General features: G+C 46.8%; 1 protein-coding gene across 1 annotated transcript in view; it reads right to left on the bottom strand.

The window, feature by feature from the left end:
* Positions 1–277: 277 nt before the first annotated feature.
* The window catches only part of CAPNS1 (calpain small subunit 1), a 66,009-nt gene continuing 44,660 nt past the window's right edge, over positions 278–21,626 (bottom strand). Inside the window, exons 3-11 of the mRNA XM_068250526.1 lie at positions 19,792–19,825; positions 17,469–17,558; positions 17,263–17,320; positions 15,123–15,187; positions 10,997–11,065; positions 5,388–5,466; positions 3,524–3,640; positions 686–744; positions 278–595 (exon numbers count right to left, since the gene is read on the bottom strand). Coding sequence (XP_068106627.1) covers positions 569–595; positions 686–744; positions 3,524–3,640; positions 5,388–5,466; positions 10,997–11,065; positions 15,123–15,187; positions 17,263–17,320; positions 17,469–17,558; positions 19,792–19,825 — 598 coding nt within the window. The 3' untranslated portion in view covers positions 278–568. The remainder of the gene's footprint in view (positions 596–685; positions 745–3,523; positions 3,641–5,387; positions 5,467–10,996; positions 11,066–15,122; positions 15,188–17,262; positions 17,321–17,468; positions 17,559–19,791; positions 19,826–21,626) is intronic.

Genomic DNA, 21,626 nt, shown 5'->3' with positions numbered 1-21,626 from the left:
GATTTCACTGAGCAGAGATCAAAAAAACAAAACAGTAAAAAGATTAAAATATTGACATCTAAAAAAAAAAAAAAAAAAAAGTAATTTTTATGAGAAGATACAACTGTTTATCTTTTCAGTTTATTTTTACCTCGGGTGTCCTTTGAGCATTGGCAGAAGTGGGTATATGGGGGTGGGGTGTACAACTGTTAGGTGCTGTTATGGAATAATATCAATACAGGTGCCAGAAAAGCCTATAGTGGGTCTGCCCTTCCCAATAAAACATCACACAAGCAAGTACACAACTTTGTTTATTTTCAATAGGATTCTCTTGTCATTCCAGTGCTTCTATATGACGGAGCCAAAGCATCACACAGAAGATTGTGGCAGCCTCCCGGGAGTCACACACCCTTGTAAAGGCCAGCCTGAGTGATGTGGATACTGCAGTGTAAAATCTATCCGAAGTTTTACAAATGAGGGCGTTGTACCCAAGCATAGTACAATGTATAAAATTAGGCCTTTATACAGCGAGGAGAGAAGGAGGGGGGGGTGTTCTGTTTCCTTTCACAGCAGAAGATCCTCTTCCAGATCAGGAGTACATGGTCAGCTGCAGCCACTGGAAGAAGAGGAGCAGATAGTGAGGACACAGCTGGACACCACATGGCTGAAGCCTCACAAAACACAACTAGAGTCCTGCTGCACTCACCTCTTGTAGAGTCACCTTAATCCTCCCATCCCCGTCTTTGTCCAAAGATTTAAAGGCCCCTGAAATTCCAATAAGAACTGTGAGAAATCATTGATGCATTAAATGCACTTAGAAAATGATTGCCACCCAGACAATAAAAGATCAATGGTAACTGGAGACTATTCAAGTGACCATTAGCCTAACGGCTATGGCAAGCTAATAAAAAAAACCCCACACCTTAAAGAGAACCCGAGGTGGGAATTACTTTTACTATTGGGGCACAGAGGCTGGTTGTGCGCACTAAGACCAGCCTCTGTTGCCCCATCGTGTGCCTCCATGTCCCCCCTGCTCGCCGCTATACCCCCCGCATTGCTGGCGACACGCAGCGTGTCGCCAGCTCAATGTTTACCTTGCGCTGTCAGTCAGCGCTGCTCCCCTGCCTCCTCCGCATCGGCGCACCCGCCCGTGTCCCTTCCCTCCCGCTGATAGGAGGGAAGTGACGCGGCGGGTGGCGCCGATGCGGAGGAGGCGGGGGGAGCGGCGCTGACTGACAGCGCAAGGTAAACATTGAGCTGGCGACACAGCCAGCAATGCGGGGGGTATAGCGGCGAGCAGGGGGGACATGGAGGCACACGATGGGGCAACAGAGGCTGGTCTTAGTGCGCACAACCAGCCTCTGTGCCCCAATAGTAAAAGTAATTCCCACCTCGGGTTCTCTTTAATGGACATCTGAAGTGAGAGGTGTATGAAGGCTGCCATATTTATTTCCTTTTAAGCAATGCCAGTTGCCTGGCAGCCCTGCTGATCCTCTGCGTCTAATACATTTAACCATAGACCCTAAACAAGCATATATACAGTGGCTTGCAAAAGTATTCGGCCCCCTTGAAGTTTTCCGCATTTTGTCATATCACTGCCACAAACATGAATCAATTTTATTGGAATTTTACATGAAAGACCAATACAAAGTGGTGTACACGTGAGAAGTGGAATGAAAAATCATGCTCTGGGGGTGCTTCTCTTCAGCAGGGACAGGGAAGCTGGTCAGAGTTGATGGGAAGATGGGTGGAGCCAAATACAGGGCAATCTTGGAAGTCTGCAAAAGACTTGAGACTGGCGTGGAGGTTCACCTTCCAGAAGGACAACGACCCTAAACATAAAGCCAGGGCAACAATGGAATGGTTTAAAGCAAAACGTATCCATGTGTTAGAATGGCTCAGCCAAAGTCCAGATCTAAATCCAAATCCAATCGAAAATCTGTGGCAAGATCTGAAAACTGCTGTTCACAAATTCTGTCCATCTAATCTGACTGAGCGGGAGCTGTTTTGCAAAGAAGAATGGGCAAGGATTTCAGTCTCTAGATGTGCAAAGCTGGTAGAGACATACCCTAAAAGACTGGCAGCTGTAATTGCAGCAAAAGGTGGTTCTACAAAGTATTGACTCAGGGGGCTGAATAATTATGCACACCCCACTTTGCAGTTATTTATTTGTAAAAAATGTTTGGAATCATGTAGGATTTTCATTCCACTTCTCACATGTACACCACTTTGTATTGGTCTTTCACGTGGAATTCCAATAAAATTGATTCATGTTTGTGGCAGTAATGTGACAAAATGTGGAAAACTTCAAGGGGGCCGAATACTTTTGCAAGCCACTGTAGATCAGGTGTTTGACATTATTGTCAGATCTGACAAGGTCTGCATGCTCCTTTCTGGTGCGATTCAGACACTACTGCAGCCGAATAGATCAGCAGGGCTGCTGGGTAACTGGTATTGTTTCAAGTGTACAAAATCAGATACTTACCTAAAGGGAGGAAGGCCTCAGGATCTTATTGAGGCTCCCCTCGGGGGTCTGCAGTCCCCTTGCTTCTGAGCACGGCCCCCCTCCACATCAGGGCCACGCAGATCCTCTTCCGTATTCATGGCTGCGCAGTAGGCCTCGGGCTCCGTGTTACTGAACATGTGGGCTCCAGCTTGTAATGTGCAGCCATGCATGCAGAAGAGGAGCTGCACAGCCATGATGTGAGTTCAGCAACAGGGGACATCAACCACCGAGGAAAACCCCAATAGGATCCTGAGGCTTCCCTCTTCAGGGTAACCGTGTATTCTTGAACCAGAGCTTCGGCTTGGGTTCGCCTTAAAAGGAGATAAATGAGTCAGCCTCCATATGCTTCATATTTTTAGTTGTCCTTTAAAGAGTCTGAAGCGAGAATAAATCTCGCTTCAGACCTCATAGTTAGCAGGGGCATGTGTGCCCCTGCTAAAACGCCGCTATCGCGCCACTAAACGGGGGTCCCTTCACCCCCAAATCCCCTTGGTGCAGCGGGGGAGCGCTTCCTGGTTGGGGCAGGGCTAACCGCCGCAGCCCTGCCCCACGCGCGTCTGTCAGCGCGTATCTCCACCTCTCCCCCGCCCCTCTCAGTCTTCCTTCACTGAGAGGGGCGGGGGAGAGGCGGCGATGCGCCGCTGATAGACGTGACTGGAGGCAGGGCTGCAGCCGTTAGCCCTGACTCCAGGAGCGACCAAGCCTGCGACCAAGTGTTGCAGTGGGGGGTTTGGGGGTGAAGGGACCCGCGTCTTGCGGCGGTTTAGCAGGGGCACACATGCCCCTGCTAACTATGAGCTCTGAAGCGAGATTTATTCTCGCTTCAGAGTCTCTTTAAAAGTAAACAAAGTTAGGACAGCAAATGTTTCCAGGACCTGTTCTGTTGCTGTTCAAAAGAAATTTAGGCTGAAATTACCTTTTTCTGTAAGCATCCTTCCTTGCGAATATCAACACCCCCCCCCCCCAGTAATCTGACCATGCTTATTATATTCAACAAACATACATTACAAGCAGCGATCACACAGGTCAGGCACTTACGGAACATGGCGTCCAGCCGCACGAGACAGCAGATGAAGTTATCGAAGTCCATTTCTCCTTTCTCGTCAGAATAACGGCGGATGATCATCTGATAGAGCTCGCCATTTAGCTGGAAGCCTAAAACCAAAAATGCAGATTAAACCTATTAACCTACAGTATGTGTGCATTTACCAACAGACATTGGAGTACATTCACTGAACCCCTTTAAAGTGGACCTGAACTCTTGCACAGGACAGTATGGGCTCGATTCACCAAGCGGTGCAAAGTGTTAGCACCGTGGTGAAAAGGCCCTTATCACGCCTAAAGTCACTTTAGGCATGATAAGAAGAAACTCGCGCGAAGTTGCCGCGCGTACGCGCGTAAGTGCGCGCGCAACACCCGACGCTTCGCACGAAGCTCCCATTAAGCCCTATGGGACTTTGCGCGCGCTCTCACGCGCTTACGCGCGGTAACTTCGCGCGAAGAGCAGGAAAAATCGGTGATAACTCAGTGGTGAAAAGGTCATCACGCCTAAAGTCTTTTAGGCGTGATAACTGGGTTATCACCGCTTTGTGAATCGAGGCCTATGTATTTAGAGAGTTTAGCCTGTCTAATCCCACCTCATCTGTAACTCATTACAACTGTAATTTGATCTCTCAGCTGTGTCAGCTGGCTGTCTCGGCAGAGCCGCTAAATTGTAAACACAGAGTGTAACCGTATGTCTGCCTCCATGAAAGCAGGAAGTAGACACACTGCAGATTTATTGCAGGATTTGTACCAGTTGTAAAAAAAAAAAAAAATTTCTTTATTTAAGGTCATTATGCTGTTGCTTACTTTTACAGAATTGCAAAATTATTCACCCCCCCCCCCCCCCCCCCTGTACCTTTTTTCTTATATTTCAGCCTGTAATTTTAATGTTTCATAACCTTATTTTATGTGATGGTTCCGCACAAAAAAAAAGTCTTAAAGAGGATCTATAACAACAACGACGACGACAACAAAAAACCTCTATGGAATACTTACCTCAGGAGGATCTATAGATGATGCTTCCTGTCCTCTTTAGCCTCAGGGATCCAGCGCTGGGTCCCTGGAAACCACACAGCCGACAAGGATGCCAGCTGTGGCGCAGAGGCGCCGGCAATATTTACCATAATCAAGCGCGGTAGCGGTTTTCTGATTGGACCCAGGCGGAAATAGTTTAGTCTGATCAGGTTTGCTCTACTGCACAGGCACAGTACTCAGAATAAGTTGTTCCTGATGAACTTCAATCTCTTTCTTGCTTTATTTTTAGCGCTTCAACTACTTTTTTCGTGTTGCATAGAATACCATTAGGCTGAGCTAATTCATGAAAAAGTTTAACCTTTACGAAGCCTGACCCCTTCCTGCCTTACTAAGCTGCTCCCATTGCCAAATCTGTGGTCATATTGACATTGGTGACAGGACTAGAGAGCATTAAAGCATCTCTGTAATAATACGCATTCGCCTTGTTTTATAATACAGACTTGACACCTCCAGTATACAGTACATGGTAGGGGCCTTTTTCCACCATAAATTGCAAAATCTGCTTTTTGCCATTTCTACCCCCACTTCTACAGGAGAGGATACCTGGAAAAAAAAATGTAGCATAGGCAGTGCTTGGATTTCAATCAGTCGAGACACACTGGCATAACATTTGCAGAGAGATTTTGCAGAAAGAAATAGGATCGGAATGCAGTGCAAAAAAGTTGTGTCCCTTCCACTTTTAACCACCAGGGGGAGCCCCTGCATTAACTTACATCCACTGGTAAATCAAGCCTTTTTTTTCTGTTTTACAATTGTACTAGATTTAGGTTCCCTTTTCATAGGTACCGTGTGTACTATAGACAATGCTGTGGAAATTACTCACCAGCAGCCTGGAAAGAGCCGGGCAGCTCATTTGCGCCAATTGTTCCTGAGCGGTCAGTGTCATATCGCTTATATACAGCCTGGGGGGAAACAAAAGAAAAAAAAAAATGATATAATCGTTAATAAACTGGAAAAATGTTAATCAAAAATGCCTACATTTTGCATAAACATACATTAAAAAGTTTGCAGATGGTCTGGAATAGCTGAGCTTGGAGGTAAGGGGTTACACTGATTAGCAAAACAGATATCTGCCTTCTTAAAATAGAAAGGATTCACAATTATTCAGGTTGGGAGGGAGCACATGAGGTGTCCCACAATGCATCATAACTGAATATGCAAATCCTCTCTGTTGTCCCTGTAAGCTAAACACACCTCCAGAACCGCTGGAATGCAATGATGTGTCAGCTTGTTAATTGTGTAGAGCCACAATAATCCAACATGCATACAGACTGTTTCAGACTGGTTGGTCCTCATCAGTGTATGTCATGGATTAATGAGGCTCTATGGGGTAAGAATTGAAAACACCCAGAGTCACTTTGGGAGCTCAACAGTGTCTGCACATACATAATACATCATACACAAACCACTGCCCTGAATAATCATTGCTATACACCGGCAGCATGTAGGGAGGAAGCAGAAGATGGGGTGTCTGCAATAGACTAGGAATCTGCCTGCGGTTTATGGTGGCCAACAGATCTCTCTGTTCAGAACAGAGAGAGATCTGTCTCTTGGTCAATCAGCCTCCAAAATTGCTAGATCTATGGGTACCTAGATTAGCTTCAGTGAATGTAAATATGCTTTCCAAGGACATTAACCACTTCCAGACCATGCTAATTGAAACCTACGCCCTGTTTGGGATCAGTTATACCTACCAGGACGTAGATTTCAATTAGTGCGCCACAAGGACCCACGGCTACAGACCACTTACCCTGCCGTTGCTATGAGGGCAGAGTTTCGTGAGCAGTCTCCTGGCCCTGTGAGCCAATCACATGGGCTCACAGTGATCAATTTCGAAAGAAAGGACATGGCTGTATGCAGCTACAAGCTGTATTGGAGCTAAAGTGGACACAAAATACTTGCTCAGGTGGCTCACAGTGATCATAGAATCCTGATTCGATTCCTGATGATTCGACTCACAAAAAAGATCAGGATCAAAGATCCTAATGGTTCATGATCCGGACAACACTACTGTGCAGTGAATATTAATTAGCCGTGTGGCTAGGAACAATAGCGGACTCATGCAGTATACTCGAACGCAGAGGTTCCCAACCGGTGTGCCGCGACACATTCATGTGTCGCGGCAGCACCAGCTATGTGTCGCCGCTTTCTGCTCCCCCTGCTCGTCTCCCCGCAGATCGCCCTTCTCAGGGCTACAAGAAAATGGCCGCCGCCGTTCACATTTGCAGACATGCGGCGGCCATTTTCTTGTAGATCTGCACTAACTACAGGCAGAGGGCGGAGGCAGCGCATCGAGGACGGAGCCACGGTGCGAATGAGTGGCTCAGGGAGGAGAAGAAGGGGCGGAGTGGTGGCTATGGAGGGGTGAGTTAGGGCGGGGATCCCCAACTTGCCTGTGGTCCGCGGGACGCTCCCAGTTGGGCCGCAGGACTGTCCTCTTCCCTTCCTGGGGCTCTATACTGGGGCACTGTACTGGCTATACTGGGGCACTATACTAGCTATCCTGGGGCACTATACTGGCTATACTGGGGCACTATACTAGCTATCCTGGGGCACTGTACTGGCTATACTGGGGCACTATACTAGCTATCCTGGGGCACTATACTAGCTATCCTGGGGCACTGTACTAGCTATCCTGGGGCAATATACTGGCTATACTGGGGCACTATACTGGCTATCCTGGGGCACTATACTGGCTATCCTGGGGCACTATTCTGGCTATACTGGGGCACTATTCTGGCTATACTGGGGCACTATACTAGCTATCCTGGGGCAATATACTGGCTATACTGGGGCACTATTCTGGCTATACTGGGGCACTATTCTGGCTATACTGGGGCACTATACTAGCTATCCTGGGGCAATATACTGGCTATACTGGGGCACTATTCTGGCTATACTGGGGCACTATTCTGGCTATACTGGGGCACTATTCTGGCTATACTGGGGCACTATTCTGGCTATACTGGGGCACTATTCTGGCTATACTGGGGCACTATACTAGCTATACTGGGGCACTATTCTGGCTATACTGGGGCACTATTCTGGCTATACTGGGGCACTATTCTGGCTATACTGGGGCACTATTCTGGCTATACTGGGGCACTATACTGGCTATCCTGGGGCAATATACTGGCTATACTGGGGCACTATACTGGCTATCCTGGGGCACTATACTGGCTATCCTGGGGCACTATACTGGCTATCCTGGGGCACTATACTGGCTATCCTGGGGCACTATACTAGCTATCCTGGGGCACTATACTAGCTATCCTGGGGCACTATACTAGCTATCCTGGGGCACTATACTGGCTATCCTGGGGCACTATACTGGCTATCCTGGGGCACTATACTGGCTATACTGGGGCACTATTCTGGCTATACTGGGGCACTATACTAGCTATACTGGGGCACTGCAGCATCAGCAGATTGTTTCTGAGCCCCTCATTGTGCCTGCAGCATCAGCAGATTGTTACTGAGCCCCTCATTGTACCTGCAGCACTAGCAGATTGTTACTGAGCCCCTCATTGTGCCTGCAGCATCAGTAGATTGTCACTGAGCCCCTCATTGTACCTGCAGCACTAGCAGATTGTTACTGAGCCCCTCATTGTGCCTGCAGCATCAGCATATTGTCACTGAGCCCCTCATTGTGCCTGCAGCATCAGCAGATTGTTACTGAGCCCCTCATTGTGCCTGCAGCATCAGCAGATTGTCACTGAGCCCCTCATTGTGCCTGCTGCATCAGCACATTGTTACTGAGCCCCTCATTGTGCCTGCAGCATCAGCAGATTGTCACTGAGCCCCTCATTGTGCCTGCAGCACCAGCAGATTGTTACTGAGCCCCTCATTGTGCCTGCAGCATCAGCAGATTGTCACTGAGCCCCTCATTGTGCCTGCAGCATCAGCAGATTGTCACTGAGCCACACATTGTGCCTGCAGCATCAGCAGATTGTCACTGAGCCACACATTGTGCCTGCAGCATCAGCAGATTGTCACTAAGCCCCTCATTGTGCCTGCAGCATCAGCATATTGTCACTGAGCCCCTTATTGTGCCTGCAGCATCAGCAGATTGTTACTGAGCCCCTCATTGTGCCTGCAGCATCAGCACATTGTTACTGAGCCCCTCATTGTGCCTGCTGCATCAGCACATTGTTACTGAGCCCCTCATTGTGCCTGCTGCATCAGCACATTGTTACTGAGCCCCTCATTGTGCCTGCTGCATCAGCACATTGTTACTGAGCCCCTCATTGTGCCTGCAGCATCCGCAGATTGTTACTGAGCCCCTCATTGTGCCTGCAGTATCAGCAGATTGTTACTGAGCCCCTTATTGTGCCTGCAGTATCAGCAGATTGTTACTGAGCCCCTCATTGTGCCTGCAGCATCATCAGATTGTTACTGAGCCCCTCTTTTCTATCATACGGGACGTGTCATGTATAACATCAATGTGCTGTTCACAGGGCACATGTTCCGTTAGAGCAGTGGTTCCCAACCTTTTCCAGGTCGGGACACGTCACATCATGCCAAACATTCAGTTTGGCATGATGTGACGTGTCCCGACCTGGAAAAGGTTGGGAACCACTGCTCTAACGGAACATGTGCCCTGTGAACAGCACATTGATTTTTTCAGTGCTGTGAGTTAGGCTGCTGTTACAAGCTGCTGTAACATGAGCCTGTAACTTCCCACAGTGAAAGCAGCCTTAGGGCGGGATAGGGAAATGAAGGGGAGGACCATGGGAGTGCAGTGGGGAGAAGCAGCAGCCCCAGAATTCTTTGCAGTATCTGTTATGCGTCCTGCCGGCCTCCTTAGGAGCTTGGGAATAAAGAGCCTTGCTGTTCAGCAAACATCAAAGTGAAGGTGACCACTAACTGTCCAATTTCTAGTGAAAAATCGTTCGAGTGATCAGAAATTCTGATTTGATTGGTTGTAAATAACCTCCATTGATGGACACAATTATGAACGAGTGAAAAAAAAAATGTCGTCCGAATGAATTTTCGTCGAACCAAAATTTGGATTTTTTTGTTGGTTGTGATCGATAGGAAGCAAAGATTGGTTCGTTGGTGGTGTAGTGAACGATGTATTACAATATTTCACTTCCGATCAGAATTTCTGATCGCTCGAACTTTTTTCGCTAGAAATTGGATCGTTAGTGACCATCATAAGAGAGATTTTTAACTTCAGTATTGCCTTTTTGGCTTCCTTCTAAACTGTTTAACACAGGAGAATAGAGGTTTAGATTAGCTTTTGCAGCCTGACAGTTACTCTTTAAAGAGAGACTGAAGCGAGTATAAAACTCGCTTCAGCTCATATATTCAGCAGGGGCATGTGTGCACCTGCTAAAACGCCGCTATCCCGCGGCTAAACGGGGGCCCCTTACCCCCCAAATCCCCTCGTCTACTCACGGGGATCTCTTCCTGTTTGAGGCAAAGCTAATGCACGCAGCCCTGCCTCACACGTGTCTATCAGCGCGTATCTCCGCCTCTTCCCCGCCCCTGTCTTCTTTCACTGAGAGGGGCGGGGGAGAGGCGCCGATGCGCCGCTGATAGATGGCGCTGAGAGGCAGGGCTGCAGCAGTTAGCCCTGCCTCAGCATCAGCAAAATCTACGACCAAGTTGGTCGTTGATTTTGCAGGGGGGGGGGGGGGGGGGATTTGGGGGGTAAGGGACCCCCGCTCAGCCGCGGGATAGCAGTGTTTTAGCAGGGGCACACATGCCCCTGCTGAATATAAGCTCTGAAGCGAGATTTATTCTCGCTTCAGAGTCTATTTAAGGTGCCAGAGACTGCTGGTGCTGAAGTTGTTAAACCACTATTTTATATTAGACTTTTTCTGCGTTTAATGTTTTAGTGCAAAAAAAATAAAAATAAAAATCTAATTGTGTATTTTATACTACTTTACAATGCATACATATAAAAACATACATACATTCCAGGGTATAATGCAGTTTAAATAACATTTTTCCCCAAAGCTGGCTGTACACTAGGTGTATCACTCGACTGCTTTCCACTGATGTTACTATTGATATATGATCGATTATTTTATGACCAACTAAAGACCAAATTAGAGGATGAACCTTTTGACCGAATTTAGCTCCTAACATTGATCACAATATCGAATGCAAAATGTTTAAATCCAATTCACGATGGATCAGACATTTTGAAAATTAAATTGTTTCTCATTAATTTATACTGCTGCAAAATAGGGATGGTCAATGATGGATGCAAATAAATTAAAGTTGATGATTATGCAAATTGTATGCAAATTTATGCAACTTGAAAATGGACCAATTAAATTTTACCTCAGCAGGATTTGATCGGTTCACTTTCAAACTGGATAATGCTGCATCAACTCAAAATTATTTGCATCTCATTGACCCCCTCCTACTGCAGAATTCCTCAAATTTTATATTTACAAACAGTTCACATCTCTCACTTACCTGCCACTTCTTCACATTATTCCATAAGTATTTGAATTCCTCAAATCCCAGTTTGCCGGTGCTGTCACTCTGTATTCTGGTGTTAAGGTTCCTCCAGTAGAGCAGTGCTTAAAGTCCTAGTTTAGGCTTGAGTCTATAATGCATATTGTGTTGAATATATCCTAATCTGTGATAATGCATGAAATTCTGCATGCAAACCATTTTTTATTACCTGGCTGGATCTCCATGGCTGAACTGAACAGCAGTCTATAATCTGTCCAAACTCCACCTCTTATTAACCAGTGGAGCTAGTCAGGGAGGAGCAGGGAGTGCACCAATCCTCTCCCATAAACAAAGAGCTGATCACGCCCAGAGTAGGGGAGCAGGGAGAGAGGTGGGCGGGGTCAGGTGATGGTTCTGTGCAGAGGAGGTCACTTGCATTCTGCTGGCAGCTCTATATACTTTGGAAAAGTCAGTCCCCTGACCCTGAGAGCTGTACACAAAGGCAATAGCTGCATTAAACATGACAATTGTGTAGTGAGTAATGGCACAGACCCCTATTCCACAACAATGAAAAATCTGATAGGGTAAAGTAACAGCATCCATATAAGTGGTGTGGACCAAGTACTAGCTCACTGTTCAGGGAAGTAATAGACTAAGTGCCAGGCATCAGCTCCACAGTTCGGATGACGATCCTGTAAACAGGTGGCTGCGGCAGGGGTTGGGCATAACTCACGGTTATAGACCCCTATAGCCGTTGTGCTCCACGTTCCATCTCTCCAATACTTCCTCAATCAAACCCAGTTGTGGAGCGATGTGGAATGCGACTGAATAAAACATGAAACGCATTGGCTATAGGCGAGGTATCCCCCCTGCCACGGCCACAAGTTTAGAGGTTTGAAATCCAAAATGCAGAGTTCTTGCTTCCACTGATGTTAATGATTACAAATGTGGAGGACATGGTGCTTTAGGCAGGGGGTGGGAAGAGCACAGCTATGCTGGATGCTCCAAGGATCACTTTTGCCTCCCTTCGGCGCAGCTCTCATTTGTCCCAAAGTAATGTCATCTGTGTAAAATCCACAAATTCCCACAACAAAATCACAGTGCAGGAAGCTGCCATTACAGATTATATTTGATTCATAAAAAAAAAAAAAGCTTTGGTTAGAAAAAAAAACTTTTTTTGGCCCATTTTCCACTGGATTCTGAAGACGTTCTGATAGCTGCTCCCAGGCAGCAGCTGGGTACTTATTAGCACTTACAGGTGTCGGAAAGGCGAGTCACATTTGAGCACAGACGATGCGTTGAATCGTGGGGTTTTTGTGCCGATGGGTAACACCACCGTGAGTCAAACGATGACGTGCTTGGCGTTACAATTGCTGCCATTCAGCTGTATATGATTGCAGCCGGAAGGTGTTTGTGGCTGGCAAGCTGAACTGCCAGACAAGCGCACAGTTAAGCCGTCCGAGGGAAAAGGGGCCTTACTTACAATCAATGAAGCTTGCACACAGAAACTCTCTGCTGCGTTTGCTTTAGTAATGCCCACAGCTAGTGATCAAAGAACAAAGCCTATTAACCCTTACAGGCACTTTTTTTTAATAGGAGTTTGCTCCAAGATATGAAGTTGCTAATCAGTTGGAACAGAGACATGACTTTCTTTCACCTCAAAATCTCCATTAAACAAGGAAGTGGACACCGCGCTAACAAAGGAAAGCCACTACCTGCCAATCAATTAACAGAGCTAACTGCTGACTGATTGCCGGCAAGTAGCTTTTATTTGCCGCTACAGCTTCTACTCCCTAGATCAGTGACTACCTCATGTTAGAAGGATTTTCCTTTTATCCCTTATCTGATCACACCACCATCACAGAGCAGATGCAGCAGAGGGACGATGCACAATATCTGCGTACTTCAGCCGGTGTTGCAAATTTGTATACAGCTTGTAACCTTGTCTTTACCTGCTGGGACATGGTGTAACAGCCCTGGGAGGTAGACACAGAAATCACTCCTTTTGCTGGTAACAGTGATTATTGCTGACTTGCATGATGCACTGAGGGACCACTCCAGAAAAAAAAAAAACAGTTAAAATCCGACAGAACCAACAGGTGTTAAGATGGCCACACACCATACAGTTAACCCGAGCGTTACGCCACTCAGGTTTTGCAGCTTTATAGTCCCCGGGACTAATTTAACAGTTTGCATGGCTGTAAACACTTTAACTAGCACTTGGCTAGCTAGTATATGTAGCCGGCACCCCCCCCCCCCCCCCATCACCTGATCCAGCCAGTTAATACATTACCCAGCCTGGATCCAGCGATCGGCGCCGCCTCCCCGGACAACTCCGCTCTTCTCTATGGGGAGGATGGTACATGACGTCATGACATCACTGATGTCATGTGCAGACCTGATCCTCCCCATAGAGAGGACCGGATATGTGCAGAAGGCTGCGCTGATCGCTGGATCCAGGCTGGGTGAAGTATTAACTGGCTGGATCGGGGGATCGGCGGTGATCGGTGGGTGCCGGCTACATTTACCAGCTAGTCTAATGCTAGCTAAAGCTTTTACAGCCAGGCAAACTTAAATTAGTCCCGGGGGACCCCTGAGGAGAGCAAGCAGTATGCCCAACCCAGTGTCGGGCATACCGCTAAGGAGGTTAAAAGATCCAGTTTTACACCAATTGGATAAATACGATCGATCGTCCCCCCAAAAAAATCAAAAGCTTTTTTTAAATTAGTTCAGGAAATCTGATCGAATTCCCTGTTTTTAGTTGATAAAAGGTTGGGAGTGTTGGATTTTTCTGATCAATTTTTATGAAAATTGAATGGTGTGTGGTAGATCGTCAATTGCTCTTCAATTATTTCATTCATGACTGGGGAAAAAAAATGGCACATAGGCGTGAGGTACATTGGTCAGATTTTTTAAATGTTACAGTCAGAAAAATGTATCACAATTCTTGAATTGAAAAGATATTTAAACACTTGCCGACCAGGGGTGATTTGCCTGATCTGTGCTGCGTGGGCTCTCCAGCCCGCAGCACAGATCAGTATTATGCCAGGGCGATCAGACTTCCCCCCCCCCCCTTTTTTCCCACTAGGGGGATGTCCTGCTGGGGGGGGTCTGATCACCGCCGGCTTGCTGCGCTTTGCGGGGGGCTCTTCAAAGCCCCCCTCCGCATTGTTTTCTGTGCTCCCTCTCCCTCCCTAACTCTTCCTTCCTGGGCTGCGCAGTACGGATATCCGTCCTGCGCATTGAAGGATAGGCTCCAGCCTATCATATGCCGGCGATCCCCGGCCAATCAGAGGCCGGGGATCGCCGATCTGCCTTATGGCGCTGCTGCGCAGCAGCGCCGTATAATGTAAACAGCAGGGATTTCTTCCCCGTTGTTTACATTTTGCCGGCGAGCTGCGATCGGTGGCTCTCCGGCTGTTCACGGAGACATCCTCCGTGAACGGACATGGAAAGGCCGCTCGAGAAACCCGCAGACGACCAGTTTATGCCAATCGGCGTTAGCTGGTCGTCAAGAGGTTCAGAAAAAAATAAAAATCTGTATGCTGTGTGTGGTCACCTTTAGACTAGTCCAACTCTTCATGGGGGGGATTCTCAGCATTACCTGAATGGCAGTTAAACTGCCAAAATAGTAAGATACCAGCCAGCCTCCCTAATCAATTGCACACTATTTTGTCAGTTAGACTTAGACTAAGGGCCTGTACACACTCCTGCGCTTTTAAAATCGCATGTGATTTTTAAATCGCAAGCCTTCATGAGAATAGGAAAAGCGCATCGCACCAGTGTGTACAGGTCTCCAAGATTTTCATTATTTTTCAAAAGACCTTGTGATTAAAAAGCGCATGCGATTTGAAAAGCGCAGCGCAAGCGCAGCAGTGTGTACAGGCCCTTAGCAACTAGCTACTGCAATTCAGAAAATGCTTTTGAAAACAAAGAAAACCGTGAGAATCACCCATGAGGAGATGGGCTAGTCCAAAACATGTCTGTTCTTTCAGATTTTAACTGCTTACTTTTTTTCGCTGGAGTGGTCCTTTAAGACGGTTCTACCTACAGACACTTTTACAAGAAATGGTGAACTGAGATAAACAGAATTTTATGAATCCACCACGAGATAAGTAAACTAAATCTGAGTGGTAAAGGATACATCCATTACGGCCACCATGCTGCGACATGAATCAACGCTGAAACCATCTGTCTTGAGGTCGGCATCTAGAGAAGCATGGAGACTTATTGGCAAGGACGCTTTTCAACAAACTTTATATATATATAAAAAAAAAAATACTATTCAAAAAGGTGCACACTTGCTCTGCTATAGCAGCGGAACATGTTTGTTGCTATGGTGAGAGCAGGAGGGTCAACACTGCAGTGCATGCTGGGAGCAGCGGGATGACTCTGGTGGGCGGGGTAAGGATGAGAACAATGCCCTCAGGGGTCACGGGTTGTTTAAAGATCTGCGTTCCGGATCTATACATGAGCTTGGGGGACACCTGTACAATTATCAGCCAAGGCGGCCATTGGCAGAGATTTGTATAGCATGTGTACACACTTTTAACTTCAGTCTAACCCGGTGTCAAACATTTTCCAGTTTTTCCTTGAAAATGGAAGACTGCACCTAGGTTTAGAGGGCAAAGGCCAGAGGTGAAAAAAAAAAAAAAAGAAAAGAAGCTAAACCTGGTACATCCATATTCCAGGAGAGTCTTGTACATGTTTCACCTCAAATGGTGTCCTCTAGTGTCCCCCATGTCTCCCCCAGCCATGCGTTCTCCACCTCCTGCCGCCCCCCACGTCTCCTCCATGTGTCTTCCTGTCATCCCCACCATGTCTCCTCTTGTCTCCCACGCGAGTCAGCTGTGTGCCCGGAACTAGAGCCGCGCACACAGCAGACACGGGGGAGACAGAAGGACGCACACAGGCAGGGAGTCCCAGACGCCGTGGCAGTGGTTCGTAATCAGCAGGCGTTGGAAGTCTGCTGATTTTGCCGTATAAGATGCAGGGACTTTTTCTACTTTTTGGGGGGAGAAAAAGTGCATCTTATACGGCGGAAAATACAGTAATTATTCTTAAATTCCAAATTCAGGCACCTTTAAAATATGTATTTAACAGGACATTAACTGTAGCCTGTATGGTCTCTTCCCCCCCCCCCCCCCCCTTTATTAAATGTGACACATCACTCCCCCTCCCCCCAGTAGGAATATGGAGGCTGCCATATTTCCTTGTAAAACAATACAAGTTGTATGGCAGCCCTGCTGATCTATTTGGCTGCAGTAGTGTCTGAAGTACACCAGAAACATGCAGCTAATCTTGTCAGATCTGACAATGTCAGAAACACCTGATCTGCTGCATGCTTGTTCAGGGTCTATGGCTAATAAGGTATTAGGGGCAGATGATTCTCAGGACAGCTGCTGGTATTGTTTAAAAGAAAAAATAGGGCAGCCTCCATATCCCTCTCACTTCAGTTGTATATTCAATTGTACACTGAACAGACTGTAGAACAGCTCTGCCCTTTCAGTGTCGTGTGCTAAAGTGAAACCAAGTAAAACTTCAGGTTTTAAGGATATCATGCTTTGCAAAACCTCGAGGCCCCTTTCACACTGGCGCGTTTTCATTCCGGTGCGTTACCCACGTTTACCGCAGGGTAATGCTAAAGCAATGAAAGTCTCTGGAACATTTCATACCTGATGCGCCGGACGTATCTGAGCTGACGCAAATACATCAGCATGTTAGGGGTGAACATATACGAGCACGTGCATTGTACAACGTAAATGCAGTCTCCTAGCGGCGATCGCTGCTGGTAGACTGATGGCGGAGCGGAGCTCCATCACTCATGCAGGGATGCTCACGTATCGGCGCATGATCCCCTGCAAACCACTCCCCCAGGACTTGACGCCAATTGACTTTATGTGGTCCTGGGGGAGCCACATTGCGGCCGCCAATTGTCGTTAGGTGGTCACAAGGAGGTTAAACTGTTTCTGCGTGGAGCACATGCGTAAAAGCATATTTTTTCAATACACTTCCTTGCGATTTGTATTTCCACCACAGGAAGTGAGCACTACACTTATGGTTTGGCTCGCTGCCAAAAGTTACACTACCTTGCATTAAAGCTGGTATCTCCAAAGCCTCTATTTAGCGTTGCGATCACCCCGCAACTAAAACGCAGGTTGCTAGTGTGAAACTGGCCTCAGAGCAAAGAGGAAGTTCTGAGTTTAGTTGCGCTTTAAGTGTTTAGGAAAATGCCAGCACCTCTATTCACACTGTGGCACTCTGCTGCTCCTGGAGATACTTACGTCTCGAAATGACTTTGTTGAGGATTCCCATGAGCTCCGTTGGGCTGACTTCCATGTCCTGAGAAAACACAGCAGTCAGTGACACAGCAGGGAACAATTCCAGGTACAACAGAGCATCCCCTCCCTGAGACAACAGCCTGGCTGCCAGGCCTGAGTCACAGGAAGCTGGATGGAGCCCAAACATATTATGCCTTCTCTGTACTCACATCTCCGGCCAGCTGCGTGAAGATTCTGCGGAACCCTTTGTCCTCCTCACTCTCATTGGACTGAATGACCGAAACATGGCTTCTCGGAGGCTGCAAGGTGTGTGAGAGAGCACAGATCAGCCAGAGGTGGGAACCAAACCCCACATAAATCCCCTGGCCATTACACAATGATTTTGTATTAAAGGATATCCGTGGTGACATGTGACATGATGAGATGGATATTTGTATGTACAGTGCCAGGCACACAAATAACTATGCTGTGTTCCTTTTTCTTCTTTCTCTGCCTGAAAGAGTTAAATATCAGGTATGCAAGTGGCTGACTCAGTCCTGACTCAGACAGGAAGTGACTACAGTATGACTCTCACTGATAAGGAACTCCAAATATAAAACACTTTCCTAGCAGATAATGGCTTCTGAGAGCAGGACAAAGTTAAAAGTGGTAAATAGTTCATATATTTTAGGTCTGGCATACTTGAATATGTCATTGAGCAAACACACTAAAACAGTTAAAACTTAAAAAGTAGATTTAAACATAAAAAACTGGAATATCTTAAAAAGTAATTTTTTAGGAGAAGGAATATAAATACAATTGTTTATTTCATTAGTTTATTTTCGCTTCAGGTGTCCTTTACAGCAGAGTTCCCCAACCCTGTCCTCAAGGCCCACCAACAGTACGTTTTGCAGTAAACCACACACAATCACAAGTGGGGTCATTAGTGTCTCAGTGGAGCTGATTAACTACCTCTGGATTTCCACAAAACATGCACTGTTGGTGGGCCTTGAGGACAGGGTTGGGGAACACTGCTTTACAGGACAACTGTAATGAGACAGATGTGGAGGCTGCCATATTAATTTCCTTTTAAGAAATCCCAGTTGCCTGGCTGTCCTGCTGATCCTCTGCCTCTAATACATTCAGTAAACCCTGAACAAGCATGCAACATATCAGGTGTTTTGACATTGTCAGATCTGACAAGATTAGCTGCATGCTTGAGGGAGACACGGGGGACACAGGAGGACACCTGGGTAGACATGGGAGGGGGGGGGAACAGGACACCTGGGTAGACATGGGCAAAAATCTTGAAGGTGCTTTAAAGGACCACTCCAGCAAAAAAAAGTAAGCAATTAAAATCCGACAGGTTTGGACTAGTCCATCTCCTCATGGGGGATGCTCTGGGTTTTCTTGGGTTTTCAAAAGTATTTCCTGAACAGCAGCTCACAGGGGCGTATCTGGGTAATATAGCGCTATGGCAAACAATGAAATTGCGCCCCCTCCTCAGTCAGAGCCCCCTTCCCTCTAAAAACAGCATAATTTCTCGTGTACATGTGTTATGGTTGCCTTGTGTGTTTTGGCTTAGGATATTGCTGAGGTTTCTTTTTGGAAATAGCTCTTCCTATTCCCTCTCTGTCCTCTGTTCGAACACTAAACTTATGCATGTAGAGTGCACTTTGCTAAGTAGCTATGTTCCCCAGATAACAGCATAATCTGATCTGAGGTCTGAATGACAGGGGAGCCATGGAGGCAGGCCAGTGAAGCACAGGGTCAGGCATAGCGCCCATGGTGCTGTGGCGCCCGTGGAACAAGCCATGCCTGCACCCCCTCTAGGTACACCTCTGGCAGCTCAACTGCCAAAATAGTAAGATACCAGCCAGCCTCCAACTCACTTGCACACTATTTTCTTAGACTTACCAACTGCTGTTCAGATGGACCTTTCGGTTTTGTCAGATTTCAGCTGCTTATTGTTTTATTTTCATTTTTTTTTTTTTTTTTTTTGGGGGGGGGGGGGGGGGGGGGGGGGGGGGGGGGGTGTTACTTTAAAGTGAACCTGAACCGAGTCAAATTAGTTAAAATAAACACAACGTAGCTGCAAATGAATATGACATACTTACCTCGCCATGAGTTCCTCTCAGAAGCTCACCATTTTATTCTTACAACAATTTCTTCCAAGATTTTGTCAGAACTGGATATATCAGTTTCTGTCAGTTATATATCAGTTGCTGTCAGTTATAATTGACAAGGACAACTGGATGTCCCCGTTTCCATTTGGCTCAAGTGGGCGATTATACAGTTTAACAGTGTGCTGACGTGAAAGCTGTATGGGGTAATGGCCATTTTCAAATGGAGGACGGAGAATTACATTGATTACAGTGGGACAAACAGGATGCGGTAGAGGAGATTGAGGAGTAGACTACACAGGAGGCAAGTATGACTTGTGTATGTTTATTTTGACTTTTGATTAATTTTCAGTTCAGGATTGCAATAAAAGAAAAAGGTCAAAAACTGCAGAAAGAAATAAACTATACCGGTTAAAAACAGGAGACTCACCGGAGGATCTGGTTGGTACGCTGCAGCAGCATCACTGGAAAAAGACAAAAATAAATAAAAAATAAATGTCAAGAGCACTCTTAGTTTGGGCGAGTTCATAAAAATGGTGATTCTGAGGCACAGAAACTACTTTTTTGCAGTGGTGCAGTCTAAACTCTGCAGCCGAGCGCAGCCATGCTGAGCGGGTAGAGAGCGGTTATAGCTACCTGTCCGGACGACTGAATTGGCTTCTCCTCCACCCACAGCAGCGGCACTGAACTTACAACATGTCTTCTGGTTCTGATCACATGACGTGATCGGATCCAGGAGATTGGTTTCAGCATTACAGCGCAATTCAATGGTGAAAGAGACCCTTCCGTCACCCCTCTTCCACTACCGAGTGGCGCTATAACGCTGACACCATCCCCTGGTGTCACATCATATCATGTGATCGGGACCCAGAAGATGTGCCGTCGTGGTGGAGGAGAGAAGTATCCGATCCAGGCTGACTGGACAGGCTACTATAACAGCTCCCTGCTGCCCCGCTCTGCGTAGCCTGCCAGGCAGGGGAAGGCACACTTCCCTAGCGACATGAAAAACGCCTTTATGTGACTGCTAAAAGGGTAAACAGCATAAAACGCAGTCTATGTAGACCAATGCAAGGCTGATTATTTGTCTTATAAACCCGGAGCAGTGTTTAACGGCGAAGGAATATTTGGGCGCAGCCAGCGCCACCATAGACTAGAATAGGATTACAGCTATAGCGGCGCTTAGTGAGCAACATCGGCGCCGTCAGAAGACTGAGCTGAAGTTACTTTTAAACACAATAATTCTGCCTCCAGCAATAGCGGCCTGGGAGGGGTAATAGTAATTAACGCGGCCGGGACTTGTGCAGAAGCAGTATCAGCCATATACCGGCTGTATCCTGTGCCCAAGTCTACCGAATGTATGCCTTAAAGCTGTGCTTCTCTATTCTCTGGCTGCATGCAGCATTAGTGCTGTAATGACAGTGAGAGGCTTCACTCCTCCCTTCACTCCTTTACCTTGCTTCATTGCCTACCCTCTTCTGGCCTGACAATGGCCAAGCTGACATAGAGTTTACACCTGCAGGTCAGATAAGCAGGAATCTAGGCGGTGAGCTGACTTAAGCCTCATACACACGGTACAATTTTCCATTAGATAGACCTGTGATCTGATAAGAAATTGCATCGTGTGTAGACATCCAAATGGTTTCTGATCGATTTTGCGATAAGTATCCAAAATCGATCGCAGTCCGATCGGAAAGGATCTAATAGATCCATCTGACGGAAAATTGTACCGTGTGAACTCAGCTTCAATCCGGTCATTGCCAAGCCCAACAAAATTATAGTTTACATTGTATACGGTTTGCTGAAGGGTTGTAGTTTTTGCTCAGAAAAACACTGGGCGTTTTTGAAAAGTCCAGCCCAACTGCACTGAATGGCAATCACACCACAAATACTGCAAATGGTGCATTGTGATTCAATCAGAAATACATTGCACTGCAACACAAGCAGTGGTAAAGAGAATGCCATGATTTGCCTGGTAAAGCAAGTGAGTGGTAAGTTGTGGGCCTCCTAAGCTGGAGTGAAGAGCACTCAGTGGAGAGGCCCCGGGCCACATTCCAGTACGAGTAGGCAGATAAGGTACTCGGGACTACAATCTGAGCATACCAGCTACATGTCTGTTACAGGGGTGCGATTAAGACACAAATGAAGCCTGATAAGTCAGCAGAACAGCCAGGCAACTGGCATTGTTTCAAAGGAAATTAGTGCGTCAGTCTCCATATCCCGAGAGTGCGAAGGGTTGATTGATTTTTGCCATTTTCTGGCCACACC

Source organism: Hyperolius riggenbachi, chromosome 8 (genome assembly GCF_040937935.1).
Source record: "Hyperolius riggenbachi isolate aHypRig1 chromosome 8, aHypRig1.pri, whole genome shotgun sequence".
Classification (NCBI taxonomy): Eukaryota; Metazoa; Chordata; class Amphibia; order Anura; family Hyperoliidae; genus Hyperolius; species Hyperolius riggenbachi.
The sequence above is the reverse complement of the archived record's forward strand: the minus strand, read 5'-3'. Positions and strand labels throughout refer to the sequence as shown.